General features: G+C 52.4%; 1 protein-coding gene across 3 annotated transcripts in view; it reads right to left on the bottom strand.

Moving 5' to 3' along the window:
- MYO18B (myosin XVIIIB) overlaps positions 1-17019 on the bottom strand; it is a 196215-nt gene extending 179196 nt beyond the window's left edge. The window contains exons 1-5 of one of the 3 annotated variants that reach the window (XM_073312543.1): positions 16952-17019; positions 6687-6842; positions 3019-3738; positions 2430-2493; positions 581-693 (exon numbers count right to left, since the gene is read on the bottom strand). In XM_073312543.1, coding sequence (XP_073168644.1) covers positions 581-693; positions 2430-2493; positions 3019-3663 — 822 coding nt within the window. In that variant the 5' untranslated portion in view covers positions 3664-3738; positions 6687-6842; positions 16952-17019. Of the gene's footprint in view, positions 1-580; positions 694-2429; positions 2494-3018; positions 3739-6686; positions 6843-13435; positions 13499-16951 lie in introns of those variants that run through there. The other 2 variants (XM_073312542.1, XM_073312541.1) reach the window with 2 other exon arrangements.
- Between the last annotated feature and the right edge of the window lie 8868 nt (positions 17020-25887).

Below are 25887 nucleotides of genomic sequence, written 5' to 3'. Positions count from 1 at the left end.
GTCAGTCTTGGTGCTGCTAAATTAATATATATACCGACATACCATCCAAAATGTGCTAGACACTTTCCAAACCAATCGGAGGCCCTTCCCCAAGAGCTCACATTTTAATAGGGTTGAGTACAGTACAATTAACTGCGAGCAGGAACCAAAATTATTGTAGAGCTCGGTAGCGTCTTGCAAAGTAGGTCCATGAACGGAGGGGACGGGGCTGCAGCAGGTCAGGAGCCATGTGGCAGCCAGAGCATCACTCCACCCCTGCTATTGCAAACCGCAGCCTGACGTGCAACAGATTCCAAGCACTGCCACCAGTCGCAAAGGAGAGCCAATTACTGAGCAGCCCAAAAGTCTCGTAAACACAAGGAGAATCTCCAGCCACCAGACAGGACATCCACTAGGGATGGGGGCCCGCGTATATCAGCATAAGCTGGTGCAGTTCCATTGACTTCAGCAGAGCTGCCCCCACCTCACAGGAGCAGTGAGGTTTGCCTTGGGGTAGAGAGACCATTTTGGCTGGGATGGAGGAAGGGGCTTTCCAGGCAGGTTTGACAGCATCCGTGGGGTTTTATTTCTGGGTACTCACCCGGTGAACGTCCTCCTCGTCCACCTCAGTGACAGTGTTGTCAGCTTCTAAGCGAATCCTCACCCTCCCAGCTGGCAGTTCCGGGGTCCCCACATCTGGCTTCAGCACGGTAGCTGCAAGGGAAGCCCAAAGATGAGCTCTTCCCTAAATCTGGGGCAGCTAATTACAGAGGTAGCTGAACAGGCCTGCACAAGGTCTGGTTCTTGTTCAGAGAACTAGAGAGGGGCCGATTCTGGTCTCACCCCAGGACTGTGCACTCGGGAACTTCTTGTGCGCACCAGCAGGGTCTCCACAGTCCAAGTAGTGCCCAGTGCTTGAGAACTCACACCCCTGTCGTGCGCACAGCCTGAAGGGCTCTGCCGACACTGCAAGTGTAGACATCATGGCAGCACGGGCAGGCGTGCGCATTTGTTCTAGCCAGCACAGGTAACAGTGTGTGTAGATGTGGCAGAGCAGGCTTCAGCCCAGGCGAGCACCGGAGTACAGACGAAGGGTCCCTGCTGGCTGGTACTCTGGCTGCTAGTCCATGCTGAAGCCTGTTCTGCCAGTTCAGCACCGCTATGGTCACCCATGCTAACTAGATTCAAGTTAGCACAGATAAGTCGACCCACGTTGCATCCACACCTCCACTCGCAGAGGAGACGTTACGTACACACGCTGCCAGAGCGAGGTAAAGGGGCCGCAGTACAAATGAGAGATTCAGACTGGTTTATAAAACCAACTCTGAGAGCTAACAACAGTGTCCACAGAAAAAGCATCATGGGAAATACCTTTGAGCAGTGTTTCCCAAACTTGGGACACCAATTGTGCAGGGAAAGCCCCTGGCGGGCCGGGCCAGTTTGTTTACCTGCCGTGTTCGCAGGTTCGGCCGATCGTGGCTCCCACTGGCCGCGGTTCGCTGTGCCCAGCCAACGGGGGCTGCGGGAAGTGGCACGGGCCAAGGGACGTGCTGGCCGCTGCTTCCAACAGCCCCCATTGGCCAGGCCCGCCAGGGGCTTTCCCTGAACAAGCGGTGTCCCAAGTTTGGGAAACACTGCCTTAACGAATACCAAACGCTGCCTGTACTGGAAGAACGTTACAGGGGAGGGCAATACGGGCTCCAATGTTTGCATGCCTTCAATGAGCGCGACCAACAGGAAAGAGATCCCACCAGGCATTAGGTTTGCTCTTGTACTTCAAGGGTGATATTTTTGCCTCTCTCCCCACTAGCAGCTGCAGGCTTAGTGGCACTTGCACCTTGCATGGCCCTTTGCATACAATAATCCTGTTTCACACCCTCCTGCCTGTGAGAAAGCCAGACAAGGTTTAACCCATTTCACAGATCAAGAGAAGCAAGTCATCCAAATCTAATGGGTGAATCTCTGGACAGGCTGAGCTCCCACTAACCCTTCTGGGGCTATGCAAGCTGCAGGCATTTGGCACTTTAGAGACCTGGCCAGGCAGGACTTGGCCAAGCCACACAGTGAGTCCTGACGGAGCCCAGCACAGAACCAAGAGCCCCGCTCCCAGGCCCCTGCCGTAACTGCCAGACTAGGAGGAGGTCACAGCTCCTAGGAGAGGCTCCTCTCCTGTCTGAGCCTCAGCAATGGCCACACAGGGATAGCCAGACTGGATCAGACCCGAGATCCACCTAGTCTAGCATCGTGGCTGCAGCTGTGGCCAGTGCCAGCTGCTTCAGAGGAAGAAACCCTGTAGTCTGCAGTGATTGGATTAGCTTCCCCGGGGAGGTTTCCTCCTAGCCCCCAGTGGTGCATCCAAAGCTGGAGGGTTTATCTCCCTTCCAAACAGCACCAAAGCAAATTACTCATCTTAGACATCACAGAGCGGAGATAGAGAAAATGAAAGTTACCGAGTGTAAATCCATCTTTCTGGACAAGCCAAACTTTCTCTGTTTCATACCACACGTCATGAACCTGGAGACAAAAAGAGAGTCAAGTTCCTGCAGCAGGAGACAGGGAAGCAGAGGCAGTTCTGATCTGATCTCTTAAAGTCTTTGACCTTTGATCTCACACACAGTGACAATTTGCTTTCCAGCCACAGGAATTAGCACTTTCCTGTTAAAGTTCTTCATTTGCATTCCACAAGGCTTCTTTCCCGTTAGCTGGGTTACTTAGTTACAGGGGTACAGACAATGCAAATGTCTGCTAGTACATTATAACTCGGTACAGATACATGAAAACAATGCATGCAACATCCCACCCGGTTTTCATGACATTTAAACACTAAGCACATTCTTACACATTTTAACATCTGCATGCATTCTAATCAAATTGTCACTTTTAAGTCTACATAATACAATGATCTGGGACCTTAAACAGCTTTTATTTTATTTCAGGTCTCCTGTATCAAAGGGGTTTTTACTGTAACTCCACAGGGCAGGACTCTGTACACCATACTCTAGCTGTACAGCAGGACACATGGACAGGGCACCAAATCACCTTGTCTGAGTCTGTGCTTTCCCCTGGCTCCTTGATTTCTCCAGGCTCCTTCTTGTTTTCCACTGGTTCCTCCTCGATTTCTCCTGGCTTCTCCTTGACCTCCCCTTGCTCCTCCTTGATTTCTACTGGTTCTTCCTTGACCTCCCCTTGTTCCTCATTGATTTCCACTGGTTCCGCCTTGATTTCCCCTGGCTTCTCCTTGATCTCCCCTTGCCCCTTCTTGATTTCAGCCTTGATTTGGGGCTCCCACTGCTTCTTCGTTACCACCTTCTCTCTCCCTGAACTTTCAGGACATTTTCTCCTCGGTGTGTCGCCCTCCTTTGCAGGATCTTCACGGTGGCGCTGAAAATCCTTACCGGTTGTTGGAGCACCAGTAGGGGCATTTTCCCCTTTACTTTGTTCCTTAGGGCTCTGCTCAGAACTTGGAACTTTGGCAACCTTGGACTCATCTGGTGGGATTGTCTTCCCTGGTTTGGGAGTGGCCGCTGCCTTTTCAGGTGCCGGGGAGGTGGCTTTCATGATGTTGCTCCTCTTCATGACTCTCTTGAAGGGAAGAGGCTTTCTCGGTGCAAGTTCCGCAGCCACTTCCCCTTCGTGCTGCTCTCCGTTCAGGCCATTCTGCAGCAGTTGCCCTTCACTTGCCATTTCTCCTCCTACTTCAAGGATGTTCTCATCCTTTGTCACAAACTGCTGCACGTGGTTGTTGTCCTTCCCAGGAGGCTAAAAACAAAATCAAGATGAAGCGGAGCCTGTTAGCATTAAGCCTGGTGATGCTAGAGGAACAACTCACTCGGTGAATCCATCAGCCTGGATTTGGCAGCCAACAGGCACCAGGGTCCCTGCAGAAACTTGGACCTAGCTTCATCTCAGGTGCAGAGCTACAGGGGGTTGGTGAGTTGCTCTCCTCACCTGGGGGTCAAAGAGGGTTTGATTTTAGAGAGAGACTTGGAGCAACTAAAAGTAGCTTCCAATTTATAGGGATAAACTGCAGGGTCAGATCACAAATGGCAGGAACAGCAATATGCACTCAGAGAAACATTTTAAAAAGCAGCTTTGTTCTTATGTCCCATTTTCAGCAGTGATGTTGGCTCCTAGCCCCGTAATTTAGGGGGACCTAGGGCCAGATTTCTGAAGTTATTTAGGTGCCTAAATGAGCAGAGGGGCAGCTCATGGGATTTGCAAAAGCCCCCCGGCTCCTGACTCCCATTGATTTCACTTCCAAGTTAGGTGACCAGGTGCTTTGGAAAACCCCGCGTGGTGCCCATCTGCTCCTTCAGGTGCCAAATACCTGTGAAAACCTGGCCCTTCTGATAATGTTACCCAGGGCCTAATCCTGCAAGCTGTTTTCATCCAGCCCTGGTGCCAGCATCTCCAGTGGAGCTGAGTATGCTGAATGCCTGGCAGGACTGGACACCTAGGACTCATCCCTGCAAGGGACATAGGGCTCTCACCCTGACCCAGGGACGCACGCAGCTCTTGCTTTAACGTGAATATATAAGTTGGAGCCCAAACCCCTGGGGCTTAAATAGCACAGAAGCTTTGAGCAGGCCCTCTGCAGAAAGGCCTGTCGCATCCCCAGCTGCCCACATCCTGAGAGAGGGGTCTGTTTCTCCTTCCAAGCACTCCCTGTTAGCATGTCCAGTCTAGACGCTTACACTGAGCTGCAAGGTCTAGCTCCATTCCTTCACCCATTGCTCTGCTTGTCCGTGACTCGGGCAGTGGAGGTGATGGCGGGGGACATTAACAACAGCCGGGTGAGGAAGGCATTGTCACCTGGCCCTATCTATCCATTACCCTTTGGTGCCATATCTAGCTGGGGAAAACAGAATTCTTCCCCCAGGAGAAGGTCTGTTGGCTCGGGAATGGAGCTGCCGTGGAACAGACTCTGCGCTTCCCTCGCCAGCTAGTCATGCCTTTGAGCCATTCATTTTGGGCACTGACCAAGGGATCAATGTGCACCACAGAGAATTTTTCACTTTGCCTAATTTCTAGACTGGCTGTTAAGCATGTCTAGGGCAGCTAATTGCATTAGCAAAGCCTCAGCTGTACATTAATGGTGCTCAGTCTCTGCCCATGGAGTGTGCTGGCATTCGCTGAGACTAACTCCCTGTTTTCATAGCTACCCAGCAAACCCCAAGCCGGAGCCAGGCAACCCAGAAACTTCCAGGGAAATTCCAGGACAGCACGGCCTTCCGGTGACCACAGGCCACCTGGCACCTTCCCGAGGAGCCTCCCCTTGGTATCATCATTTGAAGTGCTACTTCCAATGTACACGTCCCCTGGCTGCCTCCTGACTGACCTGGTCTGGCCCTGCCACCAGGGCACCCATCCAAACAGGTTGCTTTGCATACTAGAAACAGTAGAGATTCTTTGGGATCTGGGGGGTGGTTTTATTGATGGGGCTGATCCTTTCCCACAGTCGTGGCTGCTAAGGACCCTGGGAATCTAGCTGGGATCAAGGCAGCTGGTCTGAACGGCAAGCCGGACCTCCTGGGGTAGGTCCCAAGGCTGGAAAAAGTGTAAGTCAGGCCAGCATTTGGCCCCCACAGGCTCCCCAGCCCAAATAGCTTTGATTAGATTAATAGATTGTAAGGCCAGAAGGGACCACTGTGATACTCTAGTCTGACCTCCTACATAGCACAGGCCGCAGGATTTCACTGAATTCAGTCCTGTTTGAAACAGATCAGAACTTCCAGAAACACACCCAATCCTGCTTTAAAAATTACCAACAGTGCAGAATCCATCACGACGCTCGGTAAATGTTCCAGTGGTTATTTACCCTCACTGTAAAAAATGTGTACAGTACTTAATTCCCAGTCCGAATTTGTCTGGCTTCAACTTCCAACCATTAAATCTTGTTAAACATTTGTCTGCTAGACTGAAGAGCCCTTTAGCAAATTTCTGTTCTCCACGTAGGTACTTACAGACTGTGATCACCCTTAACCTTCCCTTTGTTAAGATACATAGACTTAAGGAGCTGAATGGATCACTCTATCGCATGTTTTCCAACGCTTTCATTATTTTTTGGCTCTTCTCTCAACCCTCTCCAATTTATCCATTTATTACCAATTTGAAGACACTGCCCTGATTCTGATTCCCGCATCTCAAGTGAAAAACTTTGCAACTAGCACCAAAAAATCATCCAGCTTCACTCCAGTGACAGCAGCCGTTGTAGAAAGACATTGGGGACTTTGGGTTTGGCATTGCTCGTGGACCAACTACAAACCTGGTTTGAGGAGCCTTGCAAGCTTACCTACCACTTTGATACTATTGTCTATTAACAAGTAGCTTTGCTAGCGAGATTCATTCCCAGTGTTTTCATCCAGGATTATCTCACATATGAAAAGGTGCCCCTGCAGTGAGGCTCTAGACTTTTGATCTGTTAGAAACACAATTGTGCAAACAAGAAAACGAGTGGTTTCCTCCCCTCTTGCCCCTGGCAGCCCTCACTAAACCCAAATCTTAGCCCTCGTAATGGGACATCCAGCACTAAAAGCACCAGCCATTGAGCTAAAGGAGCAACTCCTCTAACTGGCAGTTGCAGTAGTCTGGTATCCTCTGGCCCAGCCAACTGTGGGGGCCACGCCATACACATTCGATGATGGAGGTTACACCAACAGCTGACCCCCAGGTTACTGAACACAGGGCACAATTCGTTCGGTACTTACGTCTTCTTTGGAGTTCAAGGTGCCTTTCTCTTTCCGTTTAGCTACCTTGGATTCTTTCTCTGTTTCCCGAACAAGCTGTTTGATGAATCCCCCAGGAATCACTGAGAAAAGTGGAGGCGGTGAGGAAGGGGGCGGACTCCGGTCCTCTTCCCTGATCTGTTTGCACAAGCAGAGGCTACATTATTTGATGTCACACCTCATGGGCCCCGGCAGAGGTCTGCTCTTCAGGCTCAGACAGCATCACAAACCCCTCGGAGATCAGTTAGTCGGCATACATGACTCAACCAAGCTCATGTATGGCAGGCCAAGTCCCGCACTCTGCTATAGCATCACACGGGAGTAGCAAAGTGAGAGAGACGTGGCCAGGGGCTTGCAGAGCTCTTTCCAGCAATCAGACGTTCTCATCGCTCATCAGACCACCACCGCTCATGATCTGGAACTGCACCCTCCCCTTGCTGAGTTCATTCCCTCCCCTTGGCTGTGTCTACTACAGGTTTGCTGTGAGCAATGGGGCCGTGCATGCTGGTTTGTTATTGTAGGGTTGCTTGGGAGTCTTGGGGTTGCACCTGCTGGGTTGTTGTGGGGTTGCCTGTGAGCACACGGCTGTTTATCGTAGGGTCACTCATGAAGACCAGACTAGCAGCACCAATTTCTTTCCAAAAAACTAAGCAAATTTAAGGGAAATACCCCATAGAACTGCAGGGGAGATTTCCAAAGGACCAAGGGCAGTTAGGTGACATCCCCCAATGCAACTCCCCCTTGCACCTCTGAAAATCACTGGGGACTCTGCCGGAGTGGTCTAATTTGGGGTCATCTAGCCTAGCCAGTGCCCCATTAACTAGCTCTCCCTCCTTTGCTTAGGACATTTCAGACGTTTCCTACACGTGTCCCCACTTGTGCTGAACAAGATGTGCAGTTGGGTTTTGTTTTCTGGGGGTTCTTTTACCTTCAGTTGATTAAAAGCCACCAGCTATTTAGCAGGACACAAAGAAGGGCTGGATGAGTTTTCATCTGTCCCCCTTTATGCAGGAGGAGGGCAGAATACATATCCAGCACCTTTGCAAGTGCCGGTACAAGCCCCTGGGGGGCTCTAAGCTGGAATATTTTGGGGGCCTTCCCCACACACACAACACATACTAATAATTAATGGGGGGCCCCCTTGAGCTGCTTGGGGCCCGAAGCAATTGCTTCATCTATTTATGCCTAGTACCAGCTGTACAACATTCTAGTGTCCCCTGGCAAAGCAGCCCCAAGGATGACTTGCAGAAGCAGATCTAGGCCTCCATAAACCATCGTCCTCTCCTCCTCTTACGAGAGTGGACACGTTTAAGGGCCTCTTCCAAAGCTGACTGAAGTCAATGGAAAGACCTGCACTGCCCTCAGTGGGCTTCGGATCTGGCCCCACGCATATTGCAGCGGATGTGGCTGTCGCAAAGAGGCACAGGAACATTCTCATTTTCAAAGCTTGGAAAGCAGGGAAAGCTCTGACAGTTTCGGCCCTTTGAACCTTCTTACTTTTGTCCGAAAGAAGACTGGAACTTCAGACCCCACGGTGTTCCTCTCACACACACCCGCACGTGGCTTTTACCTCGGGTGAGGATAGTTAGTCTACTTTTCAAGCATATTTTAACTCTTTTCTTCTACCTGGAATTTACTGGCAGGAGCCATCTGCTCCCAAGGCAGTAGAGAAATAGCTCACAACACAAAACACAACTGGCCCCCTATGTGCTAGGAGCTAGAATGCTCAGAAAGGGCATTCGTGGAAGGCAGCGGACATGCACAGGGAGCGACAAGCGAGCCATTGACAATGAGATGCCAAATCTTAATGGGTAAAGTGAATCCAAAGGAATGGACCGCGCTGGCTAGCAAATGGTTAAAGCCAGGCATGCTCCTTGCCCGCCTGCTGGAAGCGCCGCTACTGTACAATTGGGAACCCTTGGCTCCTTTCACTGATGAGCTCCCTCTAAGCGCCCGAGGCCCCGCACCCAGGAGAGACATGCCACATTCAGTGGGTGCCGGAGGGAACCCTGCCCCTGCAGCAGCACGAGTGTCGTCACTTTCCTTTTGCTCCCACAGTGCAAGGCGTGATGAGATGGCCATGCTTCTGCCGTGAAAGTGCCTGAGGGCTGGAGTGCTTCGGGTGTGATACAAGGAATGATGCTTTATGGAGACAAATGACACATCGACCTGGACCCAGGACCAGACACACATACATAGGAGGGTGGGAGGAGAGAAAAAACAAAGATGTTGTTAGTCTATGAGCAAGAGATGTATGAAACACACAAGCTGCTCTGCCCCATCTCACCCTCTACATGGGGTCCGACCCAGCGGGCTGAGCAGGCCCCTCCTGGCTGGGGGTAAATAGCCTGGCAATGAGTGATGCCGCTCCGGAGATCGGGGGGAGGGGGAGAGGCAGACCCTGGAAGCTCAAATCAGTGGCAGCCAGTAGCCCTGACGTGGGTGTAGAGGACTCAGGCAGATGACACAAAGTTCCCGAGGTTAATCAGGGCCAGAGAGGGCTTGAGGAATTCACAGACGGCAACACGCTGGGTGAATGGGCAACACGACAGCAAAGGAACTGCACTGTTAACAACAGCAAAGCTGTGACCGTGGGAGGGAAAACTTTAAACTTCTCATTCCCCTCACAGCGTCTAAATTAACCATGGCAATGCCGGGAAGGGACCTAGGCCCCACTCTGGGCCTCTGCTCAGTGCACAGCTATGGCTAACGAGCTAACAAGGTGTGAGGAGGCCCAGGGAACAGGACGGTGAATGATATGGAGAACAGAAAAGCTTCAAAACAGACTCCAAAGAGAAACTGCTGAGCTTGAATTAATATGCAAACTAGATACCATTAACTTGGGTTTGAACAGAGACTGGGAGTGGCTGGGTCATTACACATATTGAATCTACTTCCCTATGTTAAGTATCCTCACACCCTCTTGTCAACTGTCTAAATGGGCCATGTTGATTATCACTAAAGTTTTTTTTCTCCTTCTGATAATAGCTCATCTTAAATAATTAGCCTCTTACAGTTTGTATGGCAATTTCCACCTTCTCTGTATGTGTATATATATATCTTCTTACTGTATGTTCCATTCTGTGCATCGGATGAAGTGGGCTGCAGCCCACGAAAGCTTATGCTCAAATAAATTGGTTAGTCTCTAAGGTGCCACAAGTACTCCTTTTCTTTTTGCGAATACAGACTAACACGGCTGTTACTCTGAAACATGGAGAACATTATACCTATATTGTACTAGCCAATAGGGTGGCCCCCTCTGACTGAGCAGCACCAGGCAGCCCAGCTCACAAAGGACATGGCGGAAATGGAGGGGGTTCAGAGGGGGGTGAGAGCCTGGGAAAACTCTCTGAAAAGACACTGAAACCACTGTTACTTAGAGAGAAGATGGAGTAGAGGGGACATGACAAAAGTCTATAAATACTGACTGGTCCAGAGAAGAGAGATCAGCAGCTTCCCTTCTCCCTCCCTCATAACACACGAGCAAGGGGGACAGTCAGTGAAATTAAAATTAAAAACAGATATAAAGAAATACCGTTCCCACACAATATGTAACTAAGCTGTGGAACTCACTGCCACATGACACCGTTCAGGGTAAGAAGTCAATAAGGTTCAAAAAGGGATTGGGCATTTCTGTGAAAATCAAGAATATGCAGAGTTATTTAACTAACATTAGCAGTTTGGCAGGGATATTAAATCTGCTGCTTCAGGGCAACCTCTAACAATCAGACACCAGGATGAAATCTAGTGTGGGGGGCAGATAATGCCACATCAGCGACTGCAGCGTTCCTACACCTTCCTCAGAGGCAGCTGGGTCTGGGCACTGTCAGGGCAGGGTCAGAGCTGGCTGGACGGTGTCTTTGATCCCGTCTGGCAATTATGAGGTGGATCTAACCAAAGCACTGGAGTGTGGAGGAGTCCCTCATGCTGGAGGGATTCAGAGGGGGACTTTGTATCCAAAAGGCCCGTCTAGGACTATGACGCTGCCAGTGCAGGGTTCTCTCCAGGGCTGCTTTCAAACAGCTCAAGGAATGGGTTTCCTTCCTAGTTTTGTAAAAGGGAAAGCCCCATCCCAAAATGCACTGACATCCCACACGCCACCCTCCACCGCCTTGGCATGACACTCCAGGGTGGGCACAAAGGCACTGAAGAATCAGTGCAGTTGCATCTCCCATGTGTTGGCCTCAATGAATGCACTTGAGAGACCCTCGGGAATCCCAGGTGCAGGTGAAATTCCTGCTTGGTTCGGAGAGACTTTTCAAGAAGAGTTTGTCTGTGTGAAGCAGAATCCAATGGACACGTTCATACAAATGCTCAGACACACACCCCATCCTCCCACACAGAATTGTTGCCCTCATCTCATACAGCCTCTCCATAGAGCAAATCAAAGTCACTCTCTGCGTCTTTACGGCACCTCTTCACTGAGGCTCTCCAAGCATACGTGAATTAAGCCTCACAAGGTACCTTGGCGGTGGAGCGCTCGTGACTATTTGCCACCTTCCACAGCTGAGGAAAGCGAAGTAGAGTGGGGTGAGTCACCTGCCCACAGGCCCGCAGTGAGTCAGTGGCAGAATTGGGACTAGAGCCCAGGAGTCCAGGCTCCCAGACACCTGTTCTAACCACTTACACCAGCTGCAAAATGCTTATGGATTCCACTTTGACCACTCAGCTGTTTTAAGCCCCATTATCCCTAACCACGTCCAGAGCCTCTCACGACTGCTAGAAGCCCACTTACAGATCTGGATCCTAGGCTATTCTTTTTATTCTCCTCCCTCTGGCATTTGGCTGGCGGGGAGATTTCAGAAAGGAACCTGGAACCCCTCAGTCAACGCTGACATGAGTGACGCCAGCACTGCCTTAAGGGCCAGGGTTTTGCTGGGTGATCAACTTTCAGAAGAAAAACACAGGTCCACAATTGTGGATTTCTCCCACCTTTTTTGCCCCCAAGAGGCAAACACACACATGGGGGGAGGGGGGAGGACGTGGCTTCTGAGGGAGGCAATGCCACTTCCAAAGCATGCTAATATTTGGGGGCGGGGGTTGCAGATATTTCTGATGCAGAAAAGTTCCTCATTTGATTCCAGGGTCCAATTAAGGAACAGACATGCTGCAATGGGAGCATGGGAGGAGTGGTAGATATGCTGGAGGGCAGGGATAGGATACAGAGGGACCTAGACAAATTGGAGGATTGGGCCAAAAGAAATCTGATGAGGTTCAATAAGGATAAGTGCAGGATCCTGCACTTAGGACGGAAGAACCCAATGCACAGCTACAGACTAGGGACCGAATGGCTAGGCAGCAGTTCTGTGGAAAAGGACCTAGGGGTGACAGTGGACGAGAAGCTGAATATGAGCCAGCAGTGTGCCCTTGTTGCCAAGAAGGCCAATGGCATTTTGGGATGTATAAGTAGGGGCATAGTGAGCAGATCGAGGGACGTGATCGTCCCCCTCTATTCGACATTGGTGAGGCCTCATCTGGAGTACTGTGTCCAGTTTTGGGCCCCACACTACAAGAAGGATGTGGATAAATTGGAGAGAGTCCAGCGAAGGGCAACAAAAATGATTAGGGGACTGGAACACATGAGTTATGAGGAGAGGCTGAGGGAACTGGGATTGTTTAGTCTGCAGAAGAGAAGAATGAGGGGGGATTTGATAGCTGCTTTCAACTACCTGAGAGGTGGTTCCAAAGAGGATGGTTCTAGACTGTTCTCAGTGGTGGAAGAGGACAAGACAAGGAGTAATGGTCTCAAGTTGCAGTGGGGGAGGTTCAGGTTGGATATTAGGAAAAACTTTTTCACTAGGAGGGTGGTGAAACACTGGAATGTGTTGCCTAGGGAGGTGGTGGAATCTCCTTCCTTAGAAGTTTTTAAGGTCAGGCTTGACAAAACCCTGGCTGGGATGATTTAATTGGGTATGGGTCCTGCTTTTGAGCAGGGGGTTGGACTAGATGACCTCCTGAGGTCCCTTCCAACCCTGATATTCTATGATTCTATGATTCAATGGCGTTACTTCTTCTAAACCCAGGAGCTGCCTGTCACCCAGCCCTGGTGCCCAGCTGGCCTGTCCAAAAAGCACATCCAGAGCCCCCAGCTGACCCGAAACAAAATGTTTCGATTTTCCCAACACAAAGAGAAAAAGATTTGGCAAAATCAAAAATTTTCCTGTGGACCAATTTGATTGAGTAGAAACTGCATTTTCTGTCCAAAAATCATTCCTGTGAAATTCCCAACCAGCCCTGGCAGAGAACGGATCCCGAAGCACTTTACAAACTGCACACAGGCTGTGAGGGGGCCTCTCCTCTCCAAAGCCTGCCAGGGCACAACATTATGGCGGGCAAGAACTGTAACAGAGAGTGCTTACAGACCCCGGGGGCTCGCCCTCAGCACAGGGCATGGGCCTGCACTGAGCCATGCCAGCGGAGAAGGGAGTCTTTCCCCTGCACTGGATGGGGCAAGGAAGAGAGCCAGCCATCCACTTCTCTGCCCTGCAGGGTGTGCTGGTGCCTGGGAGAAAGCCCTTGGCTAGAGACTCCCTGCAGGGCCCCTGATGCCCTGGTGCTAAGAGGAACCGCCCGCCTGCTTAACTGTTACCTTTTAAAAGCAACCCAACTCCGTGACATTGACATTAGCACTGCACCATGAGGGGCCCAGGTGCCGGAGCTGCGGGATGGGACGGCAGCTGCTTCCCCCCCTTGCTCACAGCAACGAGCTAGAAGATGGGACATTTCCACACCTGGCAGAGAGAACAGCCTGCAGGGCCCACGCCGCCGGCTGGAGACAGAACCCCGGCAGGCAGCCGCAGCCCCAGCAGGGTGAGGCCAGACTCAACGCGGTTCTTCTACAGGGACCGGGGACCGAAGCTTTGTCCTGGGTGAGCCAGCGCCATGGACCACACCGGCCGGCCCCAGATAGCCGTTGAACCGCTTCACTGTGATATGGAAGGAGAATCCCTTTGCTTTGTGCCAGTTCCTGATTAACCTTAGGCCGCTCGGTGCAGCGTACCACGCTGGGCAGAGCTGGCTTGGTAACTCCGTTCCTCCCAAGGATCGCTCTACAGGCTGCCGGGCCCTTCCCGATCGCCCTGGGGGTCCCTCCCCAGCAGCAGGCTCCCTGCTCTCCGGGGTGGGTTTTTAATCATTCGCTCCATTCTTAGAGCCAGCCACACTCTGCGTGCAGACACCCAGCCTGCAAGGGGCTGCGGGAATCACAGCACCCCGCAATCGGCGGAGGAGAAGGGGGAGGATTAGCCCAGCCCCCAGGGGAGGCGTTGACCTTTCCTGGTTACATTTCGACGAGCTGAGCTCACTGCCTGTCCCTGCCACCTGGCCTCTCCGCAGCACAAATACCAAGGAGAGAAAGTCACTTTCCCGTGCGCCGGGAGGGCCCGGGGCGTCTCTTCCTGCTCCCTGAGCTTGGCCGCTATTTCTGCTGCTGCCGTGGTAGCCCCCAGGCCCGCCTGAAACGAGCCCAGCGGGGAGGCGTGATGGAGTCCTCGGGGGCGCCCGGCACACGCCGGAGGGTCACAGGCCGCGTCTGGCATCTTCCGCTGCTGCTACCGCGGGAGCTGCCTTGCGGCGGGCAGGGAGGCGGGCAGCGGCATAGGGAGGGCACAGGTGGCTGCCAGTGTTTGGGTTTTATAGCGCACACAGAGACAGGCACCCAGATAAACAAACCACACACACACACACTCAGACAGACAAACACACACACACACACAGACACACTCAGACAGACACACACACACAGACACACACACACACACAGACACAAACACACACACTCAGACAGACAGACAGACACACACACACACACACACACAGAAAGGCACAGTCACCGACACACACGCGCATAGACAGGCACAGACAGACACACACACACAGACACACAGACAGGCACAGACAGACACACACACACAGACAGAGACAGGCACACACACAGAAAGGCACAGTCACCGACACACACGCGCATAGACACAGATACACCCACACAGTCACAGACACAGACAGACACACACACGCATAGACACACCCACACAGACAGAGACACACACACCCGCATAGACACACGCACAGAGACAGGCACCCACGCAGACAGGCACAGACACAGAAAGGCACCCACACAGACAGGCAGCAACACACCCATAGACACCCACACAGACAGGGACAGGCACAGACACACACACACACACACACACACACAGAGACAGGCACCCACACACACAGGCACAGACACACGTACAGTTACACACACACACAGAGACAGTCACAGACACACACACGCAGGCACAGACACACACAGGCACAGACACCGACAGACACACACACGCATAGACACAGACACATGCACAGAGACAGGCACCCACAGACACACACACACACACACTTACACACATGCATAGACACAGACACAGACACGCACAGAGACAGGCCCACACACAGACAGACAGATATTCACACACACACACAGGCTCAGCCTGCCCAGTGTACCATTAGATAAACCAGGGGTTAAGATGCCAGCGGCTGCCTGAGCCCCAGAGCCCTGACCCAGCGCCCTCCGCTCTAACCACTCGGCAGCACTGCCGCCTAGCATGGGGGGCGGAACCCAGGCGTCCTGACTCCCAGTCCCGGCTCTCGGCACTGTCCGGGCTTTCAGTGAGGCGGGGGGTGCTGGGCAGTGGATGGCAAGAGGCCCCTGGCACTGACATGACACCAGCGTAGATCAGGAGGGCAGAACTCGAGCCGGGCTGCTCTTTACAAGCTCAGAGCTCGGAGTCAGCGAGCAGAGCAGGGTCTTTCCCATTCTCCTGGGGGCTCTGAATTATCCCCAGGCTCTTTGCTGGCAGACAAAGGGCCTGGGTAGCCCAAGGCGGACATGGCTGTTGGCATCAGCTCTGCCTGCACCGGGACTGACAACTGATTAAGGGTGACACAGACATCCCTGGCCAGCCCTGTCCTCACTCCGCCCTGCCATGGCGCTAGGCTGTCCCCCTCCGGGCCATTTCCAGCACAGGCTCAGCTTGCTGGTGTGAGCAGGGCCTCTGGCACAGGGGCAGGCGTTACACCAGCCATCCCCACAGTCTTCCCCAGGCTGCCAATGATTCCATTAAATGTTCGGGTGCAGCAAGGGCATAAGCCTTCCCCTGGGCTCCCCGGCCCGGAGGGGAGGCTGGGGAACTGGCAGACATAACGCTTCTCTCTGGGCTGCACAGACATGACTTTAGCCTCACAACACGGCAGCGAGCTGAATAGTATCCCCATTTTAGTATTCCCCTTTGATAGCTGTGTTAGCACTTAGCAGGGGAGCTGGGAACAGAACCCAGGAGTCCTGGCTCACTGCATCACCCTCCCCACCTCCTCAGCTGTGTGAGGAGCACAGTCACCGCACACCAGCATGGTCACCCTGGTTGTTCAAAGCAGACACCGCTGCCAGGAGGAGGGGCAACGCCATCTCATCTGCCACCAGGTCCTGACCCTCCCTCCCTGCTCTCCGCAGGTCATCTCGAGGGTTGGCCTTGCGCTGAAGCCAGTGACAAGAGCTCCTCGCGACTGCGTGGAGAGCCGGGTGAGGCCCTGTGAGCTCCCAGCCAGCGAAGGTCGTGCCCTGCCTCACAGGGTCCATTTTGCACTGAACAGCGAAGGGGAGAACAATGGAGATCTCTCTAGAACAGTGGCTTTGAGGTTTTCCATGAATCCTCCCACCCAGGCCTAGCCGCATGGAGGGGCTCCAACAAAGGTGCTCTGAATCACGGGACACTGGGGTGCTCTGAATCACGGGACACTGGGGTGCTCTGAATCACGGGACACTGGGGTGCTCTGAATCACGGGACACTGAGCCGCGCACATCACCCCTCCGCAGCGTCCGCCCCATGGACTCCTGCAGTCCTGACCAACACTTCCCCACACCGCTGGCAGGAGCGGCACGCCCAGCCGGGAGCTGCACAGGGGTGCTGGAGGTTAAGATTCTGTGCTGCTCACCTGATGCCTACTGCGCTGGGAGCTTATTAATATGCAAATTGGGATGAATTGTCCCATAGACCTTCGAATGGGAGATGCCCCCAGCCCTCACTGACAGACTGAAATCTGGGCATGACAGGTTCCCCAGTCAGAACTTTCCTTAACCCTTTTGTTATGCATTTCATATTCAAGGCAGCACCGTCAGCAGCTTCTCAATACAGGTTAGTAGAATGTAACCCAGAGGCAGACCATGCACACGCCTCGGGGGGACATTTCAGTACAACAATTTATGTTACCTCCGAGCAAATGAAAATTCTTCCTCCCTTATCCTGTGGCTCTGGAAAAGCACCACTGAGCTGCGAGCCTTAGTGAGTTGAGCTGCTGATCACTCTGCTGAGAGGCTGAACATGAGCGAGGGTTCGACAGGACAAACGTTTTCACAACGTTATGGCCACGCGTCTACTGGCGAAGTTAACACTTCATTCGGAAGCAAACAGCTCACACAGGAAGTTGAGAAACAGCTTCCAAAACTAACATATGAAACCCAGGTGCTGCAGTCACCGATACTGTCCTGCGGCTTCGGACTGCAAACCTTACAAGCAATAATTACGCCAGGCAGGACATTTGGTCCCGGGTGTTTTACACGAAACTTGTTATTAAGAGCAGCCACACTGCAGAGTTCTCTCCAAAGCTACCATCAAGGATAACAAGCAGAAGGGCTATTAAATCGCATGCTTTGGGGCTTCAGCCAATCTCTGGCTTTTGGAGACCTAATATGGGGGGCAAATGATCCCATAACTGCTACTGCCGGGCTCTTACACCTTCCTCTGAAGTAGCCGGTGTTGCCACTGTCAGAGACAGGCTACGGGGCTAGAAGAATCACAGATATGAGCAAGAGTTCTCAACATGAGATTCTGGCCAGAAAGCAGCGTGTTTCTGCTTTCCAAGAGTTCAGTCCCCTGCAGCGTTACTGCAATCGGTGATTCTGGGAGGGGGAGGAGAGCAGGGCAGATAGTGGTGACAAGTACCCAAAATAACAGTCCTGGTGAATGAATCATGCAGTCTAAAAACCAAGAGAGTGACACGCACTGTGCTGTCCTTAAACACACACACACACACACCACCTCCCCCACGCACCCCCCCACACACACACACACCACCTCCCCCACGCACCCCCCCCCCACACACACACCACCTCCCCCACGCACCCCCCCCCCACACACACACCACCTCCCCCACGCACCCCCCCCACACACACACCACCTCCCCCACGCACCCCCCCCACACACACACACCACCTCCCCCACGCACCCCCCCCCACACACACACACCACCTCCCCCACGCACCCCCCCCCACACACACACCACCTCCCCACACGCACCCCCCCACACACACACACCACCTCCCCCACGCACCCCCCCACACACACACACCACCTCCCCCACGCACCCCCCCACACACACACCACCTCCCCCACGCACCCCCCCCACACACACACACACCACCTCCCCCACGCACCCCCCCCCACACACCACCTCCCCACACGCACCCCCCCACACACACACACACCACCTCCCCCACGCACCCCCCCCACACACACACACCACCTCCCCCACGCACCCCCCCACACACACACCACCTCCCCACACGCATGCACACACCCCCCCCACACACACACACACCACCTCCCCCACGCACCCCCCCCACACACACACACCACCTCCCCCACGCACCCCCCCCCACACACACACCACCTCCCCCACGCACCCCCCCCCACACACACACCACCTCCCCCACGCACCCCCCCCCACACACACACCACCTCCCCCACGCACCCCCCACCACACACACCACCTCCCCCACGCACCCCCCCACACACACACACCACCTCCCCCACGCACCCCCCCCCCACACACACACCACCTCCCCCACGCACCCCCCCCCACACACACACCACCTCCCCCACGCACCCCCCCCCACACACACACACCACCTCCCCCACGCACCCCCCCCACACACACACCACCTCCCCCACGCACCCCCCCACACACACACACCACCTCCCCCACGCACCCCCCCACACACACACACCACCTCCCCCACGCACCCCCCCACACACACACACCACCTCCCCCACGCACCCCCCCCCACACACACACACACACACCACCTCCCCCACGCACCCCCCCCCACACACACACACACCACCTCCCCCACGCACCCCCCCCACACACACACACACCACCTCCCCCACGCACCCCCCCCACACACACCACCTCCCCCACGCATGCACACCCCCCCACACAAGTTCTGTTTGCTGGGAGAGAAAAACCAGCCAATGGATGCAGTCCACCAAAGGCAAACCTGTTACTGTAGCCCTTCATAGCTGGCTAAAAATAGCCCCCCCACCCGCTTCTGGGAGTCAAGAGCCCAGCAACAAGCACACCCAAAAAAGTACATTTTGGATCCCAAAGCAACACACGTCTCCTTCGGGACACAAACCAAACCAGCCAAGCAGAGACTCTACCTTTTGTACAAGCGGCGCTGCGGGATTCAGGGAGTTAAAGTCCTAGACGGATGCCCGGCTCTATTAGCAGCTAAAGGATCCTACCAAGCAGAACAAGCAAAGAGAGCAAGAGACCAGTGGCAAGGAGGCACCTCCCGGCTGCCCCTCCCCTTCCCCCGCCCCCTGCGATAGCAGCAGCTGAGTTGACACATGTCACTGCTAAAAATAAAGGCCAGCTCCAGGTCTGAGTGAGGCGACTGGCCGCTCCGAGGCCCACAGCCAAATGAGCTGGCAGGCGGGAGAGATTTGGGGAATTCTATATGGGGGCAAGATGAGGGAGGGGGACATCGTCCCCCACCTGCCACCCCAAGTCCACCCTCCTTGCAACTCACACACGCTCTTCGTCTGCACCGACCTTCCCGTGTGCACGCACAGCTGAACATAACCAGATATTTGGGGATGGAAGAAGGTCTGATGCAAAGGGAAGAAAGTTTCCATCAGTGGTTTAAGAATGTTCTTTGGTGAAACACATCCCAACGGGAAAAGTCCCGGCAGAGAGCTCAGCAGGCGGGAGCCACTCCAGCCATCCACACCCAGGCCGCACGTCCGGCTGCTGGCACTTGGCAGGTGCTGCCTGCCGGCCCAGCAGCCGGGAGGCCTTGGCACCACCCCTGCCCTGGCTCAGAAGGCGTCAGAGCAGCCCTATTGCTAATGAGACACAGCAGAAGAACTGTCGTGGCAGCTGGTTCCCGCACCTTGTTGGTGATTCATCATGGCACTGCCATGCAGCACAGAGCCCAGATAATGCCAAGATCCCAAGGGCATCAGAAGCGGCATTTCCAGCTAGTGCTTTCCTTATCTGCTCCACAGCCCAAGATACTCCCTGTCTGGCTGCAACTCCCTTGGCTCCCAGGGGCACATAGCAGCATTGCAGGCCCTTCGCTCTGCACCCAGCTCCTGCCAAACGGCCCTGCCAACCTCGCTCTAGCTGCCGGAGGGATTTCACTGAAATACACCGTGGGAATGGCTCGAAGCGTGTTTCTTCTCCTCTGCCCGGCAGGGAGCTGTACAATTCTGCCCAGAGCCTGCTGGCTTCAGAAGCACTCCAGCCACCCCAGCCAGAGCCCCAAGGAGGAGGTACAGCTGTTAAAGCCACTCAGGCAGCCAGAGCCTCTCACACCACCACTGGGCTCATGCACAGTCTCTGCAAAGGCAGCAGCCGGCTAAATGCAGGACGGCTTTGTGCTGACAGAACCTGGGTCTGAATGAGATGGGTGTTGGTCCACCTCTGCTGCCAGGCAAAACCTGTCTACCAGCATACCACTTCTACTAAAGATTCTCCCTCCAAGAAAACTGCCTTCATTCCATGAGAGTGCCACCCTTTTAATCCGATACCTCTGTCTGAGGGTAGCAAGAGTAATTAGCCACTGGAGCAATTTATCCAGGGACATGGGGGGCTCACCATCACTGGAAATTTTTTAAATCAAGATTGGATGTTGTCCTGCAGCAGGTGTGCGCGGACCCCTTTGGAAATCATAGACATAGTCTACAAAGCCCCCAGGGTTCCACGGACGACAGGCTGAAAACCACTCTCTAAAAAATCTGCTCTAATTCAAACAGCAATTATTTTGGGGGAAGTCAAATGGTCTGTGTTACAATGGGGGTCGGACGAGACAATCACAGTTGCCCTTGCTGAATGCAGATCTATCAGTAATCATTGTTTACTTTCAGGCTAAGGCAGAAAATCGATTAAGAGCAGAAGGCCACAGTAAGAAGGAAAGACAATTCAAACTAGGTTGGTAATTGAAGGTGTATTTTACCAGTATGAAATAGGGCACACAACATGGGGCTACGACTTGCATGTGCTGGTGAAACACCACCCAGACTGGAACTGATGGAATGGGGGGTGGGGGGGAGATAGGCCAAGCCCCTGAAAATAAAATAAAATGAAATGAAAACCAGAAAGCAATGCAGGGGAAAGCGCTCACTGACAGAGTATCTGTTGGATCTGAAATTATCTATCTAGATTAGATGATCAATCACAAATGCACACAAATCACATAACCAGCCTCAGAAATGCAGCCAGCTCAGGGGTGGGATTCAGAAGTTGTTTAACAGCACGGAGCAACAGTGCTCAAAACTAGGAAATGAAGAACACTACTCCGCTGAGACTGTGGGGGGCATTCAGATTCATAATATAAATTACTTTAATTATAGTACAAACAAAACCGAAGTGTACATCTCACCCCTTGTAAAAGAGTGCCTGGACCAGGATAACGGATGATTGCATGTGGCCAGGAGGACCTTAGTTCCAGCTCATTCAAAAGGCACCTCTAATGCCAAAGGGCTCCCCAACCTGAGGCTGAGGGATGGTTCCAAACGGAGTCTGTACTTAATCACCACCACTGCTTCCTGCAGCTCCTTCGGTTTCCCTTCCATACAAGTAGCACTGATCATGCCTGACCATGCTTAGTGCGTGAGATCTGATGAGATCACCGTCTCAGACGGGCAGCTGACCTGTGTGCAACACTTAAAATAGCACAGGTCCAGCTCTCCACAATGGAAAAAAAATCGTGTCAACTGTTGTGCCAAAATATCCAGCAAGCTTGATATAGCCAAAAATTTGGCCCTACTGATTGTAGGACAGAGTAAAAATACTCTCCCTTATACCTGCACTGTGGAATACAGCAGCCGGGGTCCTCTGCCGATGGCAGCTTCCCACTGGAGTTTCTCTAACATGGCCTAATTCTGAAGTGAATTAAAAGAAATTGAATTAGTGCCACAATTCTGCGGAACAGCGTCCACACGGGGAATTAATTCAGGTTAACTAATTATTTCAAATTCAGACTTTAAATTAACTTGGATTCACTTTCCTGGGTGCCTCTGTGTTGGGTTTGAGGAGTGTGATGTGCTAGGCTCAGGAAGCCTCTTACTGAGTATAACAAACAACTTTATGTGCCACCTACCGTCAGATGTTGCTTTTACGTCGAACTCTCACCCCAACGAGAGGGAACTGAACACCAGACGCTGCTATTTTTAAAGCACACCAGTCTAAGCCTTTAATCAACTGGGATCTCAGAACCTGGACAGAGGAGTGCCAGATTTTTTTTCTTTTTTTTTCTTTTTAAGGGAAGGCATTATTGTGTGGGAGAACACCCAGCGGGGCTGGGATTTTTGGCTTCTGGACTCAGAGACCTGCTATTAAACTTGTGCAGCAAGAGGTATCCAACTATCCGCCTTTTCCACCTTCTCTCACACAGTACCCAGCCCCTCGCTTTCTCCTGCTTCCCAAGGGATCAGTGATGGTTACGTTTCCAGAATGCCGGTGCCAGAGGTTTCAAGAGATGTTAGTGAGAAGGGAAAACAGGAATATCAGACTTCAGTTCCCTCATGCAAGGTTGACAGTTATACAAAGTGTCTCACAAACACTTGTTAAAAATACCTCCCAGTCCCACTTGAAGTGAATAGTTCAAAGGCATGCGATTTCAGAGGTCTGGATTAGGCTCTTCATGCCACTCTGAGGTACTTCAGCAGGATAGGAACAGTGGGAATTCAGATTCATCATAGGCATTCCTGCACCGTGGTTTGTGCTGGGTAATGGCCTGAGTGAATGAGTTCTCGATTTAGCATTGTGGGCATGCATCCTGTGTGATTTGGGATGTGTTTGTCACGTAGAAAATGTTTATAACCATTGCCAAGGGAGAGCCAGGGGCCGGGCAGTCTGTGAGACGCCGGGGAAAGGTGGGAAACATAAGCTTAGGTTGGTGAATGAGCCAAAGCAGAATTTAAAAGCTGCTCGGCAGCACTCAAGAGGACAGCCCAGCCTGGACGTCTCTGCTGAGCGAGTGCAGCTTGTTAGCCAGATGGGGGAATATGGCTCTCAGGAGCAAAGAATGGGCCACAAGGCTGCAGTTGAGTGCCCTAAACCGTCGCCTTGCCAGTGAATCCCAGGGCACCAGCCTCAACAACAGCTGTTGATGACGTATCTGTCTAGGCATCTGTGGCAGAGTGATCCAGCAGCAGGCTGCAGTGTGACAGGTGTGCCTGCCTCCGTTTCCCCTTCTGCTTGCCCATGAAAGGAACAGGCTGCCAGGGTCCAACACAAAGCCCCACCTCTGGGCACAATTTCTGCCTGCACACCAGTGCAGTAGTTCCCTCCCAAGCCTCACAGTAAAACCATTCTTGACAAACCCACTGTAAACATACAAAGATAGAACAGCTTCCGCCTTCCCCACTTCATGGGCAACTCTCCCAGGTCACCCACCCGACAGTCAGAAGCAGCACTGTGTTGCCACTTCCTTCTGCCCCGACCAAAGGCCTCAGTCTCCAGGCCTCCCTGCAGCTCTTCACTAAGGTCTTCGCCCAGAGGGCTCCCCACGGGTTCTGCTCCCCAGACCTCCATGCCTGCAAGCCCTGCCCCTCCTCAGGGGATAGACCCTCCTGCAACAAACCTCTGGCTTCCGGGCTCAGCTTCCTCTGACCACGCTGGATCTGCCCTTTTCCCAATGGCTCCTGCCTAGGGAGTCCCCAGCTTTGGTCAGTTCTCACCAACACTCCTGGGACAGCGCCCATCCAACTTCAGCTCCCTCACCTGGGACTCCCAAGCAGCTGCTGCCAGCTCTTCCTTATTGCTCCCTGTGTCTTAGCCTAACTTCCTGTCTGACTCCTCTACGAGTCTCCAGGTCTCCTTTCTTCTAGGGCCTAGGTGGCCTCTCCTAAGCCTAACGGGGGGCAGGGGGAAGGGGGATCAACGGAGCAGTCCCAGGTGCACTGGCCTCTTCCCTCTGAATGGGCCAGTGTCACCTTCTGACGTCATCTCTCTCACCCTGATCCTGGAAAAGTACTAAAAAGAACAAAACACCCTTAGCACAGAAAACAATGAGTCTGGTTTTCTATTGCTCTGCACTCGGGCCAGCCCTTTCACCAGCGAATCAATGCGTTCCGATCTGTTGGAAGAGACACCTCTTGCCCAAAGACAAGACAGACCAAGAGTGGAACGAGAGGCACAGCCAGATCCTGTGAGTCACCAAGCACGTTGGGGTGGAGGCGGGAACAGAATGCAGCTCTCCCGAGTCCAAATCTCCAATCACTAGGCCACACGGCTTTGTTTATCACTTGCGTAGCCATTCTGACTGATTCAAGCTGTGTTACCAACTCACATGTGGGGTAGACATGTATCTAGGATATTTTTGGGCTTACAAGCATAACAAAAAGCTCTAATGCGCAAGCGTCACTAGGATTGAGCTCAGTCATTGCATCTTGTTCATTGTGGGGAAGGAGATGTATCGAAGTAACAGGTGTCAGTAAAACTCTTTCCCACCAGATGACTCTAGGTGTTGCTTTCTTGGTTGACAGATAAAAAGCCTCAGCAACTTTAGCCTAAAATACGATGAAACGGCATTAAATTGTAACGCCGGACAGTAAATGGAAATATTACAGGAGCACTATTAGCAGTAAAAACCAGCAGCACTGAAGAGAGATTGAGGGAGGTGCCATTTATAGCCCCGGTTTGGATCGTTGGATGAGTACGTCTGCCTCCTACGATCACCAAGGTTTCTGTAGACGCAATTTCATGATGGAAATCGATGTATAAAAAGGGACATTATCAGATTGAAATCCAGTGAACTTCAAAACATGATTTAAGAGCATTTTAAGTTGCTATTCCTGCAACAGCCTCATGCTGCCAAATTTTGTGGGTTTATAATCATATTTTCCTATTCACTAATATGTTTCTGTGTGCCCTATATAAGGGCCACAGATGAGAATAGGGGAAACTAGCTGGTTGACAGCACAGAGGGAACAGTGAAACTGACATCAAATACACAAAGACATAGAATTGTTTGAAAAATCCCATTTGATTTCAAAGAAAATTTCAAATGCAACAGGTTTTTTTTGGAAGTTTCAGTATTTCCAGTAGATTTCAAACTAAACCCGTTTTCCCATCTTGTTTCATTTCAAATCACCATTTTTATTCTGTTTTTTTCTGAGAACCAAAACAAAAATTTCAACTCAAAATTAAGATATTTTCATTTTGATTTTTCCCCTTCCAAAAATTTCTCTGAAATCAAAGTGTTTTCAAGAAACATAACTGCTTTTTATCACCAAAAATGCCCCTGCAGTTAAAAAAATTTCATCCAGCTGTAGAAAACCCACTGCCAAAGCGAGAAACAGTTTCCTATCACTTTCAGCGTTCACAGCCAATGCTAGAATCTTCCCTGGAGACTTGTAAAGCACTATAGACATTTACAGATCTCACAGGCATGACTAGCCAATGTTGGGCCGGAAGCACACACAGAATGGGACCCACTGTGTCGTTTGCAGCTTTCCTTCTAACTTTTGTGGGAAGTGTGCCTACAGTCTTTGACTAGCTACAAGGAACGAACGAATAAATAAAATAACCCGTTAGCTGCAGGGATAGCAGCGCATCACTAAAACCTACACTGGGCCCTTACAGTGTCGACGAATTGTTTGCAAAAATCAGAACTGTACCTTGCCCAGGTAGCAGCATGGTGCACTGTGGAGTAACAGCCCCTTGCTACAAAATCCCTGGTGGCCCAGTGGTGACGGAGCTCCCTCAGAAACAATGGCCCTAGTTAAACCACCCTCTCAGATGCATAGCATAGGCTCCTGTGCTCTCCTAAATCTCCCTTGCTTTGCTCCCCACTCCCCACAGCAGGCAGATAATGCACGACAACGGCTTCGCCCAAGAAAGCAGCTGCTGGCAG

The sequence above is a fragment of the Lepidochelys kempii genome, chromosome 15 (assembly GCF_965140265.1).
Source record: "Lepidochelys kempii isolate rLepKem1 chromosome 15, rLepKem1.hap2, whole genome shotgun sequence".
In the NCBI taxonomy this organism is placed as follows: domain Eukaryota; kingdom Metazoa; phylum Chordata; order Testudines; family Cheloniidae; genus Lepidochelys; species Lepidochelys kempii.
Note: the sequence above shows the minus strand (reverse complement) of the source record. Positions and strands in the feature narration are given on the sequence as shown.